Consider the following 12,497-nt stretch of genomic DNA (forward strand, 5'->3'; position numbering starts at 1 on the left):
AGTACATACCCCAATCAAGTACAGTACGGAGTACTCCGTAGATAGACTACCATATCGGGCCATTATCATGTGATGAACACTCTGGAGTAGTACTTACTACCAATCTGTGTCCCGCCCCTCATTCAATTGGAAGTGAAGCGCAAATCTAGCAATTTAGAAAAATAACAGAGAATAATATATCAAGCATTAGAGTACGTTACAGTTCATAAAATGATGCCACTTACCGCCACGCGCCACCCCGCAGTTTTATTCCTATCAGGTATCAACGTTACAACACCATCAGCCCCAATCATTGGCGGCGCGCATTGACTCATAGTTCACCTCCTCATCGCGAGGCGCTGTTGTTTCCTCATCACCATAAAAACAGCATTTCCCTCATGAATGACACCTATCACTCCTTACTACTCCCAGTATCCTTCTAAGGTTGAGTCAGACATCAGTTAACTCAGTTGTCATTTGCCACCAGAGACAAAGAAAGCTGTTCTGACAAATCATATTCACATGTGTTTACCAATATTGCAAGTCCATTTCCATTGACTTCCATTATACACATTCAGGCCTTTATCGTCCGTTGCCATTCAAGGATTATAAGAATAACCATCATATTGCCGGTCGCGTTTTATAGTTCATCATAAACTAATATCTGGCTTTCGCATCAACCCTGTTTGGACTGCGGATTCATTTCTAATGGCCTCGATCAATGGCAATTTGCAATTGGAGAAAAGCAAGAAAGCCAGCATGAATCGTCTACCACCTGTCTCCAGCCTCATGTCCCCTCCAGAAGCAAAACCGTTTGAAGCATTCAGCCCCCCATTTTCACACTTTGCAGTGTCACAGGATCTGCCCTCAAACCACGAGATCAAACTTCCTCCTATCTCAGCTGATCGGAAGCGAACACAGTCAGAAATGGATTTGCCATCTCCACCAGTCACTCCTTACACTGGGAACAAAAAAAGGAAGTCGCATGTTCCTGAACAGATCGATAGCGATGTGGTCGGATCTTCCACAGATCCTGTGCTCTTTCCTCGCAATGATCCTGTTGCTGATGTTGCCACTGATGAGCCATTGTTTGGACCAATGCTTCCCCCAACAGCAGAAGCACTGATCGAACAACATATCAATACACATATGTCAAGATTTGACAATAAATTGAACAAACCGACGCGTGATGAGTATCTTCTGGCTCTTTCATGTGTACCGATTGTTTCGACTCAGTATAATCGCAATCCAGTAGCCTGGGCTAAAGAGGAACGTGAGACGTTAGAACGTCAGTTGGCTATGATGAATCGCTGCCGCCCTGGAGCTCTGGAGGCGAAATTAAAAAGGATTGCCCCGGCACCCGCCAAAAAAGCAGTTACTTCTCAGCCGCGTGTGCAACGTACACCTCGGGCCAAACGTACACCGCGGTCCACTCCAAAGCATAAGGCACTTGACTCCTTTGTTTCATCTGCACCGCAAATTTCCAAGGCGCCTCGGGCCATAGGAACGAATCGCGATGACACAGATTACAATTCCCTCGAAGACTTGTCCCCACCAATCTCAACTCTCGGTGGCAATGCGAAAGCATTAAAAGCGGATTGGAAGGGGCAAATGTTAGATTTGAGCAACGATCCAGATCGGAACCTACTTAGTCCCGCCGAACTCAATCTTGCCGCCACTTTAAGGCTCTCATGTGCAACATATCTATGCAGCAAGCGCCGCATTTTCGAGGCTCGTGTCAGGGCTCTGAACGTTGGGAAAGAATTTCGCAAAACAGATGCGCAACAAGCTTGCAAGATCGACGTCAATAAAGCAAGCAAATTATGGACTGCATATGAGCGTGTCGGTTGGTTTGATCCAGAGCTTTTCCAACAACATCGGAGGTGAGAGGACAGTATACCCAATTCAATTCCATGTTTCAGAACTTTCCTATGTTAGCGTTATCACTTCGCCTCAAGTTTATCTTGTCTTTCTTTTGAGACTTCTGTTCTCCAGCGAAATTAATTCTTTTAGTTGGTGCATTTTTTTATTACTTTTTTTTTTTAGCTCGACCGTTGGCGTTTGCTGGTAATTGGGAGCCCTCTTTATTTATTCCATAGTTTATGTTGCTGTTGTTGTGCATAAATGATTTATTACCACATGGTCAAGTGGATTGCATAGTGTAGCAAATAGCTTTTGCATAGATATTTAGAATTGAATAGGTGCCAACTTTTTTTTGAGGTGAAAGAATAAAAAGAGTGGAGACAGAGCGGTAAAGACCTACGACTCCGTACAAATTATGTACTGTAGAACTGTTAGCTGAGGATTGACTAATGAAATGGAGTTATTTACGTACTATGCTACTATGCAGGTACTACCTAGTATACACAACAGAAAAATATTGTAGCATTGTAGTGCTTTAAAACGATAGAAAATCATGGTGATTGTTTCATGGTCTGAAAGACGCCTGTTATAGATACAGTAGTCCAGTATCCCTAGTTCATAGCTCAAACGTAGACAGACCAAATAGAAAAGACGTGCTTGTTTAGAAACAGAAAACTAGTCCTGGTCGCATCAACATTCCAATTGCTCGATAATGAGAGTAGCAGACTGCGTTCACTTATAAGGTGTATTAGAGTACTGTACTATGATTAATTGACGTCGATCTACGGAGCTACGTACATAGTACAGCAAGCCGAGACGGGAGTACGGAGTGTGTGGGCCGCAATACCGACCACCAGTGTCGCCGTGCGAACCATCTTCCAACACAACCTTTCTAACCACCAGACACCACTGAGCAAACACAGCCCCCCTAATTACTGTATAGACCGGGTTTGAAGAGGAAGAATATATAAAAAAAAAAAAAAAAAAAAACAAAATCTAAGCGACAATGTCGCGGACAGATACCGGGTCTCTTGATAATCAAGATCCTACGAAAGATACAGATGGCGACAAGAAGCCTAAAAGCAGAAGACCAGCCAGTGAGATCGTCACCTCCAACATTCCCTCCAATTATTGCTTCTTAATACTTACGGAATTTCACGTTACGAAGACACTGCTTTTAGACAGCAACGCCTCAAGGCCTGGCAGTAAGCATACAATTTGTTTAAAGACAAAATCGAATTTCTGACACATTAAACAGACCAATTTTGAACCCGAAGAGCGTACTGCCCCTCTTCTTTGTTGTTGGGGTTATCTTTGCCCCTATTGGTGGTGTTCTTCTATGGGCTAGTTCACAGGTAAGCATGTCCATTCCCTCCACCCGTTTGCATTGTAGTCTAATTATATATGCTGTCACGAAGGTGCAAGAATTTGCGATCGATTATTCAGAATGTTCCGACAAGGCTCCCACGGTTCCGTCGTCGTCTCAAATGCCCGGCGACAAATATACGTCGACATTCAAATCATCCGCAATGGACGCTCCATTTTGGCAGCGGAATACTACGGAAAACACCACCACCTGTACTCTGACATTCTCGATACCTGAAAGCATGGGCCCGCCTGTGTTTATGTACTACCGCTTAACCAACTTCTATCAAAATCACCGAAGATATGTGCAGTCTATGTATCTTGATCAGATGAAAGGGAAAGCTGTTGAGAACAAGACCATCAAAGGGAGCACATGTGAGCCTCTCACAATTGACCCAGACACACAGAAAGCGTATTATCCTTGTGGATTGATTGCAAATTCAAAGTTCAATGATACAATCAACAACCCTTGGCAGGTTGGAAGTGTGAATGGAGAGACGGAATACAACATGACGAATAAGGGAATCGCCTGGGAAAGTGACAAGGAAATTATAAAGAAAACAGAATACAAACCATGGGAAGTTGTGCCGCCGCAAAATTGGCGTGAAAGATATCCAAATGGTTATACTGAGGAGAATTTCCCTGACTTAGGCCAAGATGAAGATTTCATGGTTTGGATGAGGACTGCTGCGTTGCCAACGTTTAGCAAACTCGCCAGAAGGAATGATACGACTGAATTGGCACCTGGAAATTATCGATTGAGTATCCAAGACCGTATGTCTAATAACCCCCTCCCTTCGTTATGCTTTGTGCTGAATAGAGTACCAGGATTCCCTGTCACCGAATACGGGGGCGAAAAATGGATACTTATATCTACTCGGACTGTTATTGGCGGTAGAAACCCGTTCATGGGGATCGCCTATGTTGTAGTCGGTGGCACTTGTGTCCTGCTTGGGACACTATTTACTATTGCGCATCTTGTTAGACCCAGGTAAGTCATTTATTTACTATACCTCTAGAATTTCGTCTCTTTCCACTCATCCGTTTATTCCCTTTTGACCGTTTACTGTAACTCGCGTCTGACACAATCTAGGAAACTCGGTGACCACACGTATTTGACGTGGAATAACGATCAGGATAGCTCTGCTATAGCTTCTGGAAGGGACCAGAGGCTCGGGGCACACACTTCTTGATTCCTTGTTGTGTCTTGTGTCGGCTGCTCTTAATGCTCATACTATATTCGACAGTGTGTCCTTGCTTTTTTTTTGTTCGTTTCGGTACGTGGATCTACCAAGGGTAATATGTCATTTCTGAATCTATTATTCAGAAGAAGGCGTTATTTATATGGAGTTCCGGGTTTGGCCCTATGTCAATGCTTACAATTGAATGAATGTACAACTCATTAGTTTGTCCCATGCAATCTATTCTCACATTTCAAGATAAAGCACTCGCTGCATTGATGCAGGTGAAAGAGAAAAAAGGGATCTAGGGATCATTACCATTTCGCGAATGTTTTTCCTTTCTATCCCTTTCAAGAGCATACCAGCTGTATGCTCCTTCGGAGGTTTCGCGACGCGGGTTGATCACATTCCATATGACTGTTGACACACAGCCTAGATGCTTTTTATTTCGTAACTTTCAACTTCGGAAGCAACATCTTGGGCACGAGACACATCGATATGTTTTGGATCTTTGGCCTTCATCTTCTTGCTATTTTATTATCTGCAAATCTACAAGCGCAATGTGAGGTGTTTGAAGTTCGAAGTCATGCCTCTTGCATGACCGACACTCCAGACGATTTACTTCTTCAAGAACACCAACGATTGGGCCTAGCGGAATCTGGTAATGGGACGACTGACTCAGAAAATAGAGAAATACTGGCGACAATCTACGTCGATATATGGTTCCACGTTATTAGTAGTGAAGCGGCGGCTAAAATGGTCTCAGATGAAATGGTCCTTGCTCAGGTTAGTTGCTTGTCAAAGTGACAATAAATTGGCACCAAAGGTAAATTGATGATCTGACCATGGTCAAGCTCTCAGCACTACAAAATGCATACAAAAGCGCATCAATATCATATCGGCTACAGGGTGTCACCCGCAGCATCAATGACACATGGGCCCGCAACGGAGATGACTTGGAAATGAAAAAAAACCTTCGCAAAGGAAGCTATAGTACTCTCAATATCTACTTCCAGACGGGTCTCCAAGCAAGTCATGAAGGAAATGGAAGACTCATTCCTTACGACATTGACCGACAAAGTGATCTTTCGACCGGGTTGACCTCGCTTGTTTTAGGGTTTTGCACGATGCCGGATCCCAAGATAAATGCAAGCAGCCCGCGTCGTGATTATGTCAAGGATGGGTGTAATGTGCTTGCTAGAACAATGCCAGGTGGTCCTTTGACAGGCTACAATCATGGTGGCACTGCAATACATGAAGTTGGACACTGGAATGGGTTATTACATACATTCCAAGGGGAGTCTTGTTCTCCTGATAATGATGGTGATTATATCACAGATACTCCACAGGAGGCTGTACCAACACAAGGATGTCCTTCAGAGAAGAATTCATGCCCAAGCTGCCCTGGTTTAGATGCCATCCATAACTTCATGGATTACTCTTCAGATGAGTGTTATGAGAGCTTTACGCCGGGGCAGATAAGGAGAATGAGAAGTATGTGGTCAGCTACCAGGGAAGGCAAATAAATCATGAATTATACTGTCAAGAAGCTTCTTTATTGTTGTACGAGAGAAATGTATTAGCATTCGCCTGAGTAGAAAGCTCAACATAATCGATTACATTAAGGCCAAGGCTTTCTAAGTGATATTAGCTTATCTCTAGACTGCAATTCTTTTGCCTTCTTAAGGACACTGAATTGAAAAGAACAACAGACTTGAAAGAACAAAATCCAGGTAAATTGCGCGCCCTCTACCCGCTACCTCTTTCGTTTTTTCCCTTGCCCATCATCCACGTCACCCTCCCTGTCTTTTTTCTTAGCTTTCTTTTCCAGTTCATCCCAGTCCTCGCCGCTCTCATCATCTGCGCTAAATTCCTCCTCATCACTTGCTTCAGCACTGGCATCATCATCGAATTCACTGTCATCTTCAGAGCTTTCATCCGCTGCAGCCAATTCCGATTCAGACAGTTCGAATGCAGACTCTGCTTCTTCATCGTCGTCGCCTTCAGAATCTGACTCGGCTGCCAAAAATGACCAGCCCCCGTCAGCGAAGAATCCGTATGGATCACTCACTACGGTCTTCATTATAGTTGTCCAATTCAAATTCAAGGGTCCCTCTGTGAACGCAATATCGACTGAATCTAGCCAATCTTTGACTGCTTCCAGAGACTCCACCGGAATCGTATTAACGTGAACCGGTGGTCTGTGGAAATCCTTGAACACAAAAACAAGGTCAAAGTTTTTCAGTCCGAACTGCAAATCGTTAGGGAATCAACCCAATCTAGGTTATCTCTGATATAGAAGTAGACATTACCTGAACCCTTTCCAAATGAGCAATCTCAATCTCGTTTAATGTAATGACCAGGAATGGCGGCTCAGTTAGTTGAACGAGCGCATCCGTGGTAGGTTGAATCAGAACATTAGAGCGATTTGGAACACCAGTGAAGCCGATTTCTCTGAACGGAATATCGACATCAACACTCTCATCTTTTCCAGCATCTGCAATTTTCTCGGCAAAGGCTTTAAATTCCCGATCCAGTGCAGCTCTTCGACGCCTTTCCTCCTGTTCTGCCTCGAATTCTTCTTCATCACCATAGCGGTGCTTGCGCCTGCGATTGCCGGTCTCATCGAATTGCATTTCAGTAGCTTCACGATAAAATTGCACATCTCTTGTTTTTCTCTTGCCAATCATGATGGGTGTTTTCAAATGAACGTGGATCAGGACAATCAATTCGTGAGCGCAAGGCTGGAAGAAAAGGTGCTTCACATTGCTAAAGAGCACATCTACATGCTCGTTGCGGAACGGAGACATGTAGCGCAGACCATTCTGATGGATCTCAACTTCTCCAGGAACGCGCTTCCCATCCAATGGAGGCCTTAGATAAACGTCAGGCAGTTTCACGGGACGGCGGTCTAAATAACTCGAGTTAGCATCCCGGGAGCGTTGTCAAAATAATAGGTCGCACGTACTTCTAATCTCAACCAGCTTCTCCTGTTCAACCACATCTTCCATTTCTTTTTTCTCCTGCTCGCGCCGCAAAGCATTCTTTCGAAGCTCAGTTATATCCTGCGCAACTTGTGCCAGCCGGTGGTTGTCTTTGGACCTGAGCGTCAGGTTACGCAGAAAGTGTGCCGACAGATCTTCAAATGGCTGATCGTCTTTTCTGCCAACTCCTTGGCCAGGAGACAGAAAATTAATCCGCAAATAGGCATACTCTCCTTCGTCGCTCTTGCTGGCATTTTTAATGGTATTGATGTGAAATGGTACTGGACGACCCATTATGGGAACTATGACAGTCGAAGCCTTATGGTCAACGTAAATCGTGAGATCTTTGACTTTCGACGGAAATTGGTTGTCTCGCTTGTACGACTCGAATCGTTTGAATTTTTTCTGGGCAACACCGTTTTCATCACCGGTCGTGCCAGCAAAGCGTTCAAGGCCTTCCTTGGTTTTCTTTGAAGCGAGTTCTTTCTGATGCTCGCGGCGGCGGGCCTCTGCACCTTCGTTGATCTGTGTCGGTCGTTCGGCACGAAGCTTTGTTCGTGTGACATTTCGACCAGCAACAGCACTGGCTTTAACCTCTTTTTTCTCCTTAACCGGTTTTTCCTGTTCTTCTTCATCTCCAAAGTAAAAAGATACGGAGTCCATGTCAATACCGGCATCTTTGGTGAAAACATGTGGACCGCTCTCGCCAACGCGTACGGTATCTGTGATAATCATCGAGTAGAGTGAATTTTTCTTGTCCTTAGCATTCGAATCTTCAACGTCCGTCAATCCGACGCTAATTGAAAGCGTCATTCCACTCTTCAGGACCCTGTTGTTCTTCCCATTCAGCATCATGTTGGCGTCGCGTAGTTCGATTCCAATGCCAGCGCCGACACTCTTGATAAAGCTGTTCTCGATTTCCGGTTTCTTAGCGCGAACCAAGCCAACCGCCTTGTTGTATAAGTCTTTGGCCGCAGTACCATCGCGGACATCTTTCATGATCGCTTCGCGTACGTCCAAAAGGAAGGCATAATTTGCTTCCTGGGTCTTGCTCGGATCTACCAAGTAAGTACGCGCAATAATTGAGCTGTAAGTCTTGTACCGAATACCAAAACCAGCAATGATGATTCCTGGTTCGAGGTTGCTGTTGTCTGATGTAGCTGTCAGCTTCAGATCATATCTTCCCCCACTCTGAATGACCGGACCGTAGGCCCAGTCGATTTGCTGTGCATCAAATTCCGCAGGGAGCTTCTCCAATTTATTGAAGAATTTTGCGTCGTCAATTTTGGCATCAACTCTAGAGGCCAGGGCTTTGTGTGTCATTTGTCTCTCTTCATCAAGTAAACGAGACATTTCATCAACAAAATAGTCTGACATGAGACCGCTGCATGCGCGCGATGCATTGCGTATCGAGACCTTGTAAAAGTCAGTCTCTATATCTCGAGTCATTGCTCAAAACTTACCAACTCATCGGTATCTTTCACCGAAAAAGCAGCAGAAGAAAGAGCAGGAGCAATGTCAACCTCTTCTAATTCCCCAGATACCTCCGCAAATGCTCGTTTCCAATCATCTGCGAAGGGCCCAGTAGACGAGTCTTTGGGAAGTACGCCGACGTTTCTCTGTTTTTCCCCTTGGCGTTAGTATCTCTTCCGTCCTCAGAGATAAAATTTTTGATCGAGACTCATACCCCGGCATTTTTGATAGCTTCTAAGCATTTCTCAAGAGCTTTCTTCTTTTGCTCTGGTTCTTTGCTAGTAACTAGGATCTCCAAGGGTATTTTGCCGCCTTTGAGGGGCTCAAGGTGCTTTGCTGCGTTGATGTTAATAATTTGAGCATTTGATTCAATACCTTTTGTTTACCTTTTTTTGCTGTAGTGACCACATATACCACTTCAGTAGTGAGTACCAAGAGAGTCGCTGGGAACTCGTATCCAAGAAGCCAGAACTGTAAATTCGACGATCAGCTAGGCAAAAGGCAAGAAGGATGTGAAAAGTAACAAGGCACATGAGACGCACATGCATTGCATTATTCTTTTGAAAAGAATTTGCCTCATCTGTCTTCCCCATGAGTATGACTATCGAGCCTACACCGCCGAACACAGCATTGCCTGAACGCTTGTCTGCTCTCCATGCTGTGTAAAAGCTCGATAGTCGGTTAGAAAAGGCATTTTTGTCAATTACAATCTCGTCGGCCATGATGCGTTCGCTGAGTCACAATTTCCGGTTCCTAGATAGAGTAACAGATTGCGGCTAAAGGTAGCAAAACAAATCCCTTGTCGCAGCTTGGCTTCGACTTCTGGCTTTGACAGGGCACTAAATACCCATTCTGTGGAGTTCCGATGATAAAGTGAAAGAGAGACAATAGCTCTTCTTGGTTGAGAGGTATGGAGTATTAATATTCTGTATTCCGTACCGCGGACGCGAGAGCGCGTTTGTTCGGGACCCGCATTTATTGTTTGAACTGTTTGACTTCCAACACCAGGTCTTCATCTACGTACATTTAGTAGTATGAAGTGGAAATATGTACAAGCATTTATCTGTTTTGCACATGAAATTTTTATACAAAAATAAGGAAAGAGCAAAAGACAAATCACAAGCGTTACAAAAACTAAGTAACTAAGTGATGGCTCTGCAAGGTCTTTGCGACTTTTATTAGACCATTCTGTGACTTTTCTTGTTCAATATATGCATGCGATTTTGCTGGTGGCACTACTTTGACTGGGGATTGAACACCATGCCTCCTCCTCTTCCAGACGATTCGACACATCTCATTGATCCTGTTTCTGAGCTGGAGCACAAACGGAATCCTCGCACCAATGCAGCAACTGGAGCATCCGCGGCTGGTGTTCGGGCCTTGAGCGCTCAGTTTGTTTCGTTTTATTTCCGAGCACCTGTCAAGGCTTTTTTTCGAACTCGAGTTGAGTATGACTCTCGCATCGGTCTTCTCAAAGCTACTCTTATTGACATGCTTATTTAGTTACATGGTATTACATCCGCCTTTGAGAAGCAGTCGGCTAGTATCCACTTACTTTCTCTTATTATAATAGGCTTTTGCAAAAGCTCTTAATCCTCGTGCGGCAGAAGCCGGGTGGTCGTTACATACAACTACTCCCGGCTTGCTTGTTCATGCTGTCCGTACGTATGGCTGGCGTTTCATTCCAGATCAAGTCATACCTCCACTCCTAGCAAATGCAGGGTGAGTACGTACGTTTCCTAGGAGCCTTGGTCACAGAGCTGTATGTTTTGACACTTCTAGGTAGCGTTGGCGCCGTGCTTTACACATCTTATCTCCATGTTCTTGGTCTTCTCCACGAGCCCGTTTCCCAAGGCCTCAAACGCGTCTATCCTCCTGCCCCTCCCTCTAATACATTCATGGCTGGATTTGCGGCCGGTACACTCCAATCAATGGTCGCTGCTCCTTTGGATGCGCTTCAGGTTCGTCTTCAAGCAAATGATATTATCGAGGGCCAGTACCGAAGCATGTGGCATTATGGGAAATACAAGTTGAACCAAATCGGCGTACGTGGTATTTTCGCGGGCTGGAGTCTTTCCTTCTTACGAGATGCCTTTGGATATGCAATTTTCTTTTCTTCCTTTGAATACATCAAGGCACAGTCATATTACTCATTTGTCACTGCATATTATGGATCTCTGGGGGCATACCAGGTGGACAAATTGCGATTGTTCGACTCCAGTGACCGCGGGGTGCCACTAATAAAACCCCACTATGCCCTTGAGCCATGCTTTTTGATGCTCGCGGGGATTGTGGCATCGGTTGCCCAACAGACGATACAGCATCCGCTGAGTATCATCCAAAACCTCCACTTTGGACGGCTTGAATATCTCGATAAACAGGCGAGTCTTGCCCCTTCAAGGCAACAAATGTTGCGCTTCTACTATCATGCATACCAGGAAACATTCAAGCGATGCAGAAAGAAGGCCGTGCGCGTTGGAGGGTGGTATCGATGGTTGTTTCGTGGGTTTGTAAAAGATTCCGTTCGCCAGGTACCTAGCACCAGCGCTGCGCTGGTCATATTCGAATTGGTGCGTCGTAAATACGCTAATCTGGCGGACGCTGTATATATCCAAAAGGACGGGTATGATATTCTTCTAGCCTAGAGGATAAGTTCTGTGCAACAGAAGCAAGTAAATTTCACTGATTCTGTCGTCCTCGATGTTCTAAAAACTTCGCAGTACCATAGGGCCATAGACATATCCAATGACCAAGAGAAAACGATTACTTAATGCTGAAGGTATATCATTTGACTTCGTCTGTGGGGCCATTCAATTCGATATCATACCCCAAGTGGACCAAGATCGTTTTTCTCCGCCTTTCATCGGGGTGATTACTAGTGCTAGTTAGTAAGCGTATGGGGTAACTAACTAATTACGGTACGTTAGCGATGTGATCTGACGTACTCTGTACATCGATTCTATCAGCTCTTGATTTTCGACTGTATTCTCCGTCTTCTAATTTCTCTCACTTCTTTTCTTCCGTTTTGCTCATCTGACTCTTGAATCTTGGCTTCGTATTCCTGTCAGTTTAACGCATTCCTCGGTTACTCCTCAACCAACCATCCCTGTTTCCTACTTTACTCCGCTTGTTGGCAGACAGTTCTGAGCCCTCACTAAGTTTTGTAAACGGATCCTGCTTAAGGATAATTGTCTTTACGAATCAAGAGACTGGCCCATGTCTTTATACGGAAGATCCAACCACGTACAGATAAGGGAGTACACACCATAGTGCATTCCTCATACCATACGGTCTTCTATTGTTTTACTGTTCGTTTGTCATATTTAAAGGACACTGCCAGCTGGCATGGGGTTTTCATTTTTCTAATAGGTCCGTACAGGATACATACACAAACTTCCCGTTCTTTCAGCTCACAACCAACTGTCAAGTTCAGCCTACGATCACCGCCAACATTATTCCTACGAGATCTTCTTCTCGCTTCCATTCAGACATACCCCTCCATTCCCTGAATTTTCACACCCAGGAACAGGTTCTCAAATCCCAAATTGAAAAGGGTAGCCGGCGGTCTTCGCTTTCATCCGCCGACTCTGCCGAGTCAACGCACGCTATCTGGGGAGACCTAACAGAGCAGGTTGATAACGCGGAAGCTTCC

The 12,497-nt window shown here is 44.8% G+C and overlaps 5 protein-coding genes across 5 annotated transcripts; 4 read left to right on the forward strand and 1 right to left on the reverse strand.

Moving 5' to 3' along the window:
* Nucleotides 1–256: 256 nt before the first annotated feature.
* On the forward strand, nt 257–2,236 carry EURHEDRAFT_407523 (SWIRM domain-containing protein). The gene has a single exon (XM_040780576.1). The coding sequence runs from the start codon at nt 688–690 to the stop codon at nt 1,864–1,866; it is 1,179 nt and encodes a 392-aa protein (XP_040643232.1). The 5' UTR covers nt 257–687; the 3' UTR covers nt 1,867–2,236.
* A 575-nt stretch (nt 2,237–2,811) lies between these two features.
* On the forward strand, nt 2,812–4,572 carry EURHEDRAFT_407524 (CDC50/LEM3 family protein). The gene is made up of 6 exons (XM_040780577.1): nt 2,812–2,939; nt 3,011–3,047; nt 3,101–3,197; nt 3,261–3,981; nt 4,036–4,198; nt 4,301–4,572. The coding sequence occupies exons 1-6, from the start codon at nt 2,849–2,851 to the stop codon at nt 4,398–4,400; spliced, it is 1,209 nt and encodes a 402-aa protein (XP_040643233.1). The 5' UTR covers nt 2,812–2,848; the 3' UTR covers nt 4,401–4,572.
* Nucleotides 4,436–6,105, forward strand: EURHEDRAFT_407526 (zinc metalloprotease). The gene is made up of 3 exons (XM_040780578.1): nt 4,436–4,484; nt 4,614–5,174; nt 5,243–6,105. The coding sequence occupies exons 2-3, from the start codon at nt 4,887–4,889 to the stop codon at nt 5,912–5,914; spliced, it is 960 nt and encodes a 319-aa protein (XP_040643234.1). The 5' UTR covers nt 4,436–4,484; nt 4,614–4,886; the 3' UTR covers nt 5,915–6,105.
* Nucleotides 5,930–9,780, reverse strand: spt16 (chromatin-remodeling protein SPT16). The gene is made up of 7 exons (XM_040780579.1): nt 9,388–9,780; nt 9,232–9,316; nt 9,060–9,181; nt 8,836–8,991; nt 7,357–8,788; nt 6,701–7,299; nt 5,930–6,639 (listed from the first exon to the last, which is right to left on the reverse strand). Exons 1-7 carry the CDS (start codon nt 9,565–9,567, stop codon nt 6,145–6,147), a joined length of 3,069 nt encoding a protein of 1,022 aa, XP_040643235.1. The 5' UTR covers nt 9,568–9,780; the 3' UTR covers nt 5,930–6,144.
* Nucleotides 9,781–10,105: 325 nt separating this feature from the next.
* EURHEDRAFT_446091 (putative mitochondrial carrier protein) lies at nt 10,106–11,490 on the forward strand (the record flags this gene model as incomplete). The annotated part of the gene is made up of 4 exons (XM_040783572.1): nt 10,106–10,293; nt 10,349–10,355; nt 10,419–10,567; nt 10,632–11,490. The coding sequence occupies 4 exons, from the start codon at nt 10,106–10,108 to the stop codon at nt 11,488–11,490; spliced, it is 1,203 nt and encodes a 400-aa protein (XP_040643236.1).
* Nucleotides 11,491–12,497: the final 1,007 nt, after the last annotated feature.

This window comes from Aspergillus ruber (genome assembly GCF_000600275.1).
Source record: "Aspergillus ruber CBS 135680 unplaced genomic scaffold scaffold00001, whole genome shotgun sequence".
NCBI lineage: Eukaryota > Fungi > Ascomycota > Eurotiomycetes > Eurotiales > Aspergillaceae > Aspergillus > Aspergillus ruber.

Coding starts and splice junctions, on each gene's coding strand:
- EURHEDRAFT_407526 (XM_040780578.1), top strand. CDS start 4,887: ATGTTTTGGATCTTTGGCCTTCATCTTCTTGCTATTTTATTATCTGCA. Junction 5,175..5,242: donor ATGAAATGGTCCTTGCTCAG/GTTAGTTGCTTG, acceptor ACCATGGTCAAG/CTCTCAGCACTACAAAATGC.
- EURHEDRAFT_407523 (XM_040780576.1), top strand. CDS start 688: ATGGCCTCGATCAATGGCAATTTGCAATTGGAGAAAAGCAAGAAAGCC.
- spt16 (XM_040780579.1), bottom strand. CDS start 9,567: ATGGCCGACGAGATTGTAATTGACAAAAATGCCTTTTCTAACCGACTA. Junction 9,182..9,231: donor GGTCACTACAGCAAAAAAAG/GTAAACAAAAGG, acceptor ACATCAACGCAG/CAAAGCACCTTGAGCCCCTC. Junction 7,300..7,356: donor GAAGCTGGTTGAGATTAGAA/GTACGTGCGACC, acceptor CGAGTTATTTAG/ACCGCCGTCCCGTGAAACTG.
- EURHEDRAFT_407524 (XM_040780577.1), top strand. CDS start 2,849: ATGTCGCGGACAGATACCGGGTCTCTTGATAATCAAGATCCTACGAAA. Junction 2,940..3,010: donor TAAAAGCAGAAGACCAGCCA/GTGAGATCGTCA, acceptor CACGTTACGAAG/ACACTGCTTTTAGACAGCAA. Junction 3,048..3,100: donor CAACGCCTCAAGGCCTGGCA/GTAAGCATACAA, acceptor CACATTAAACAG/ACCAATTTTGAACCCGAAGA.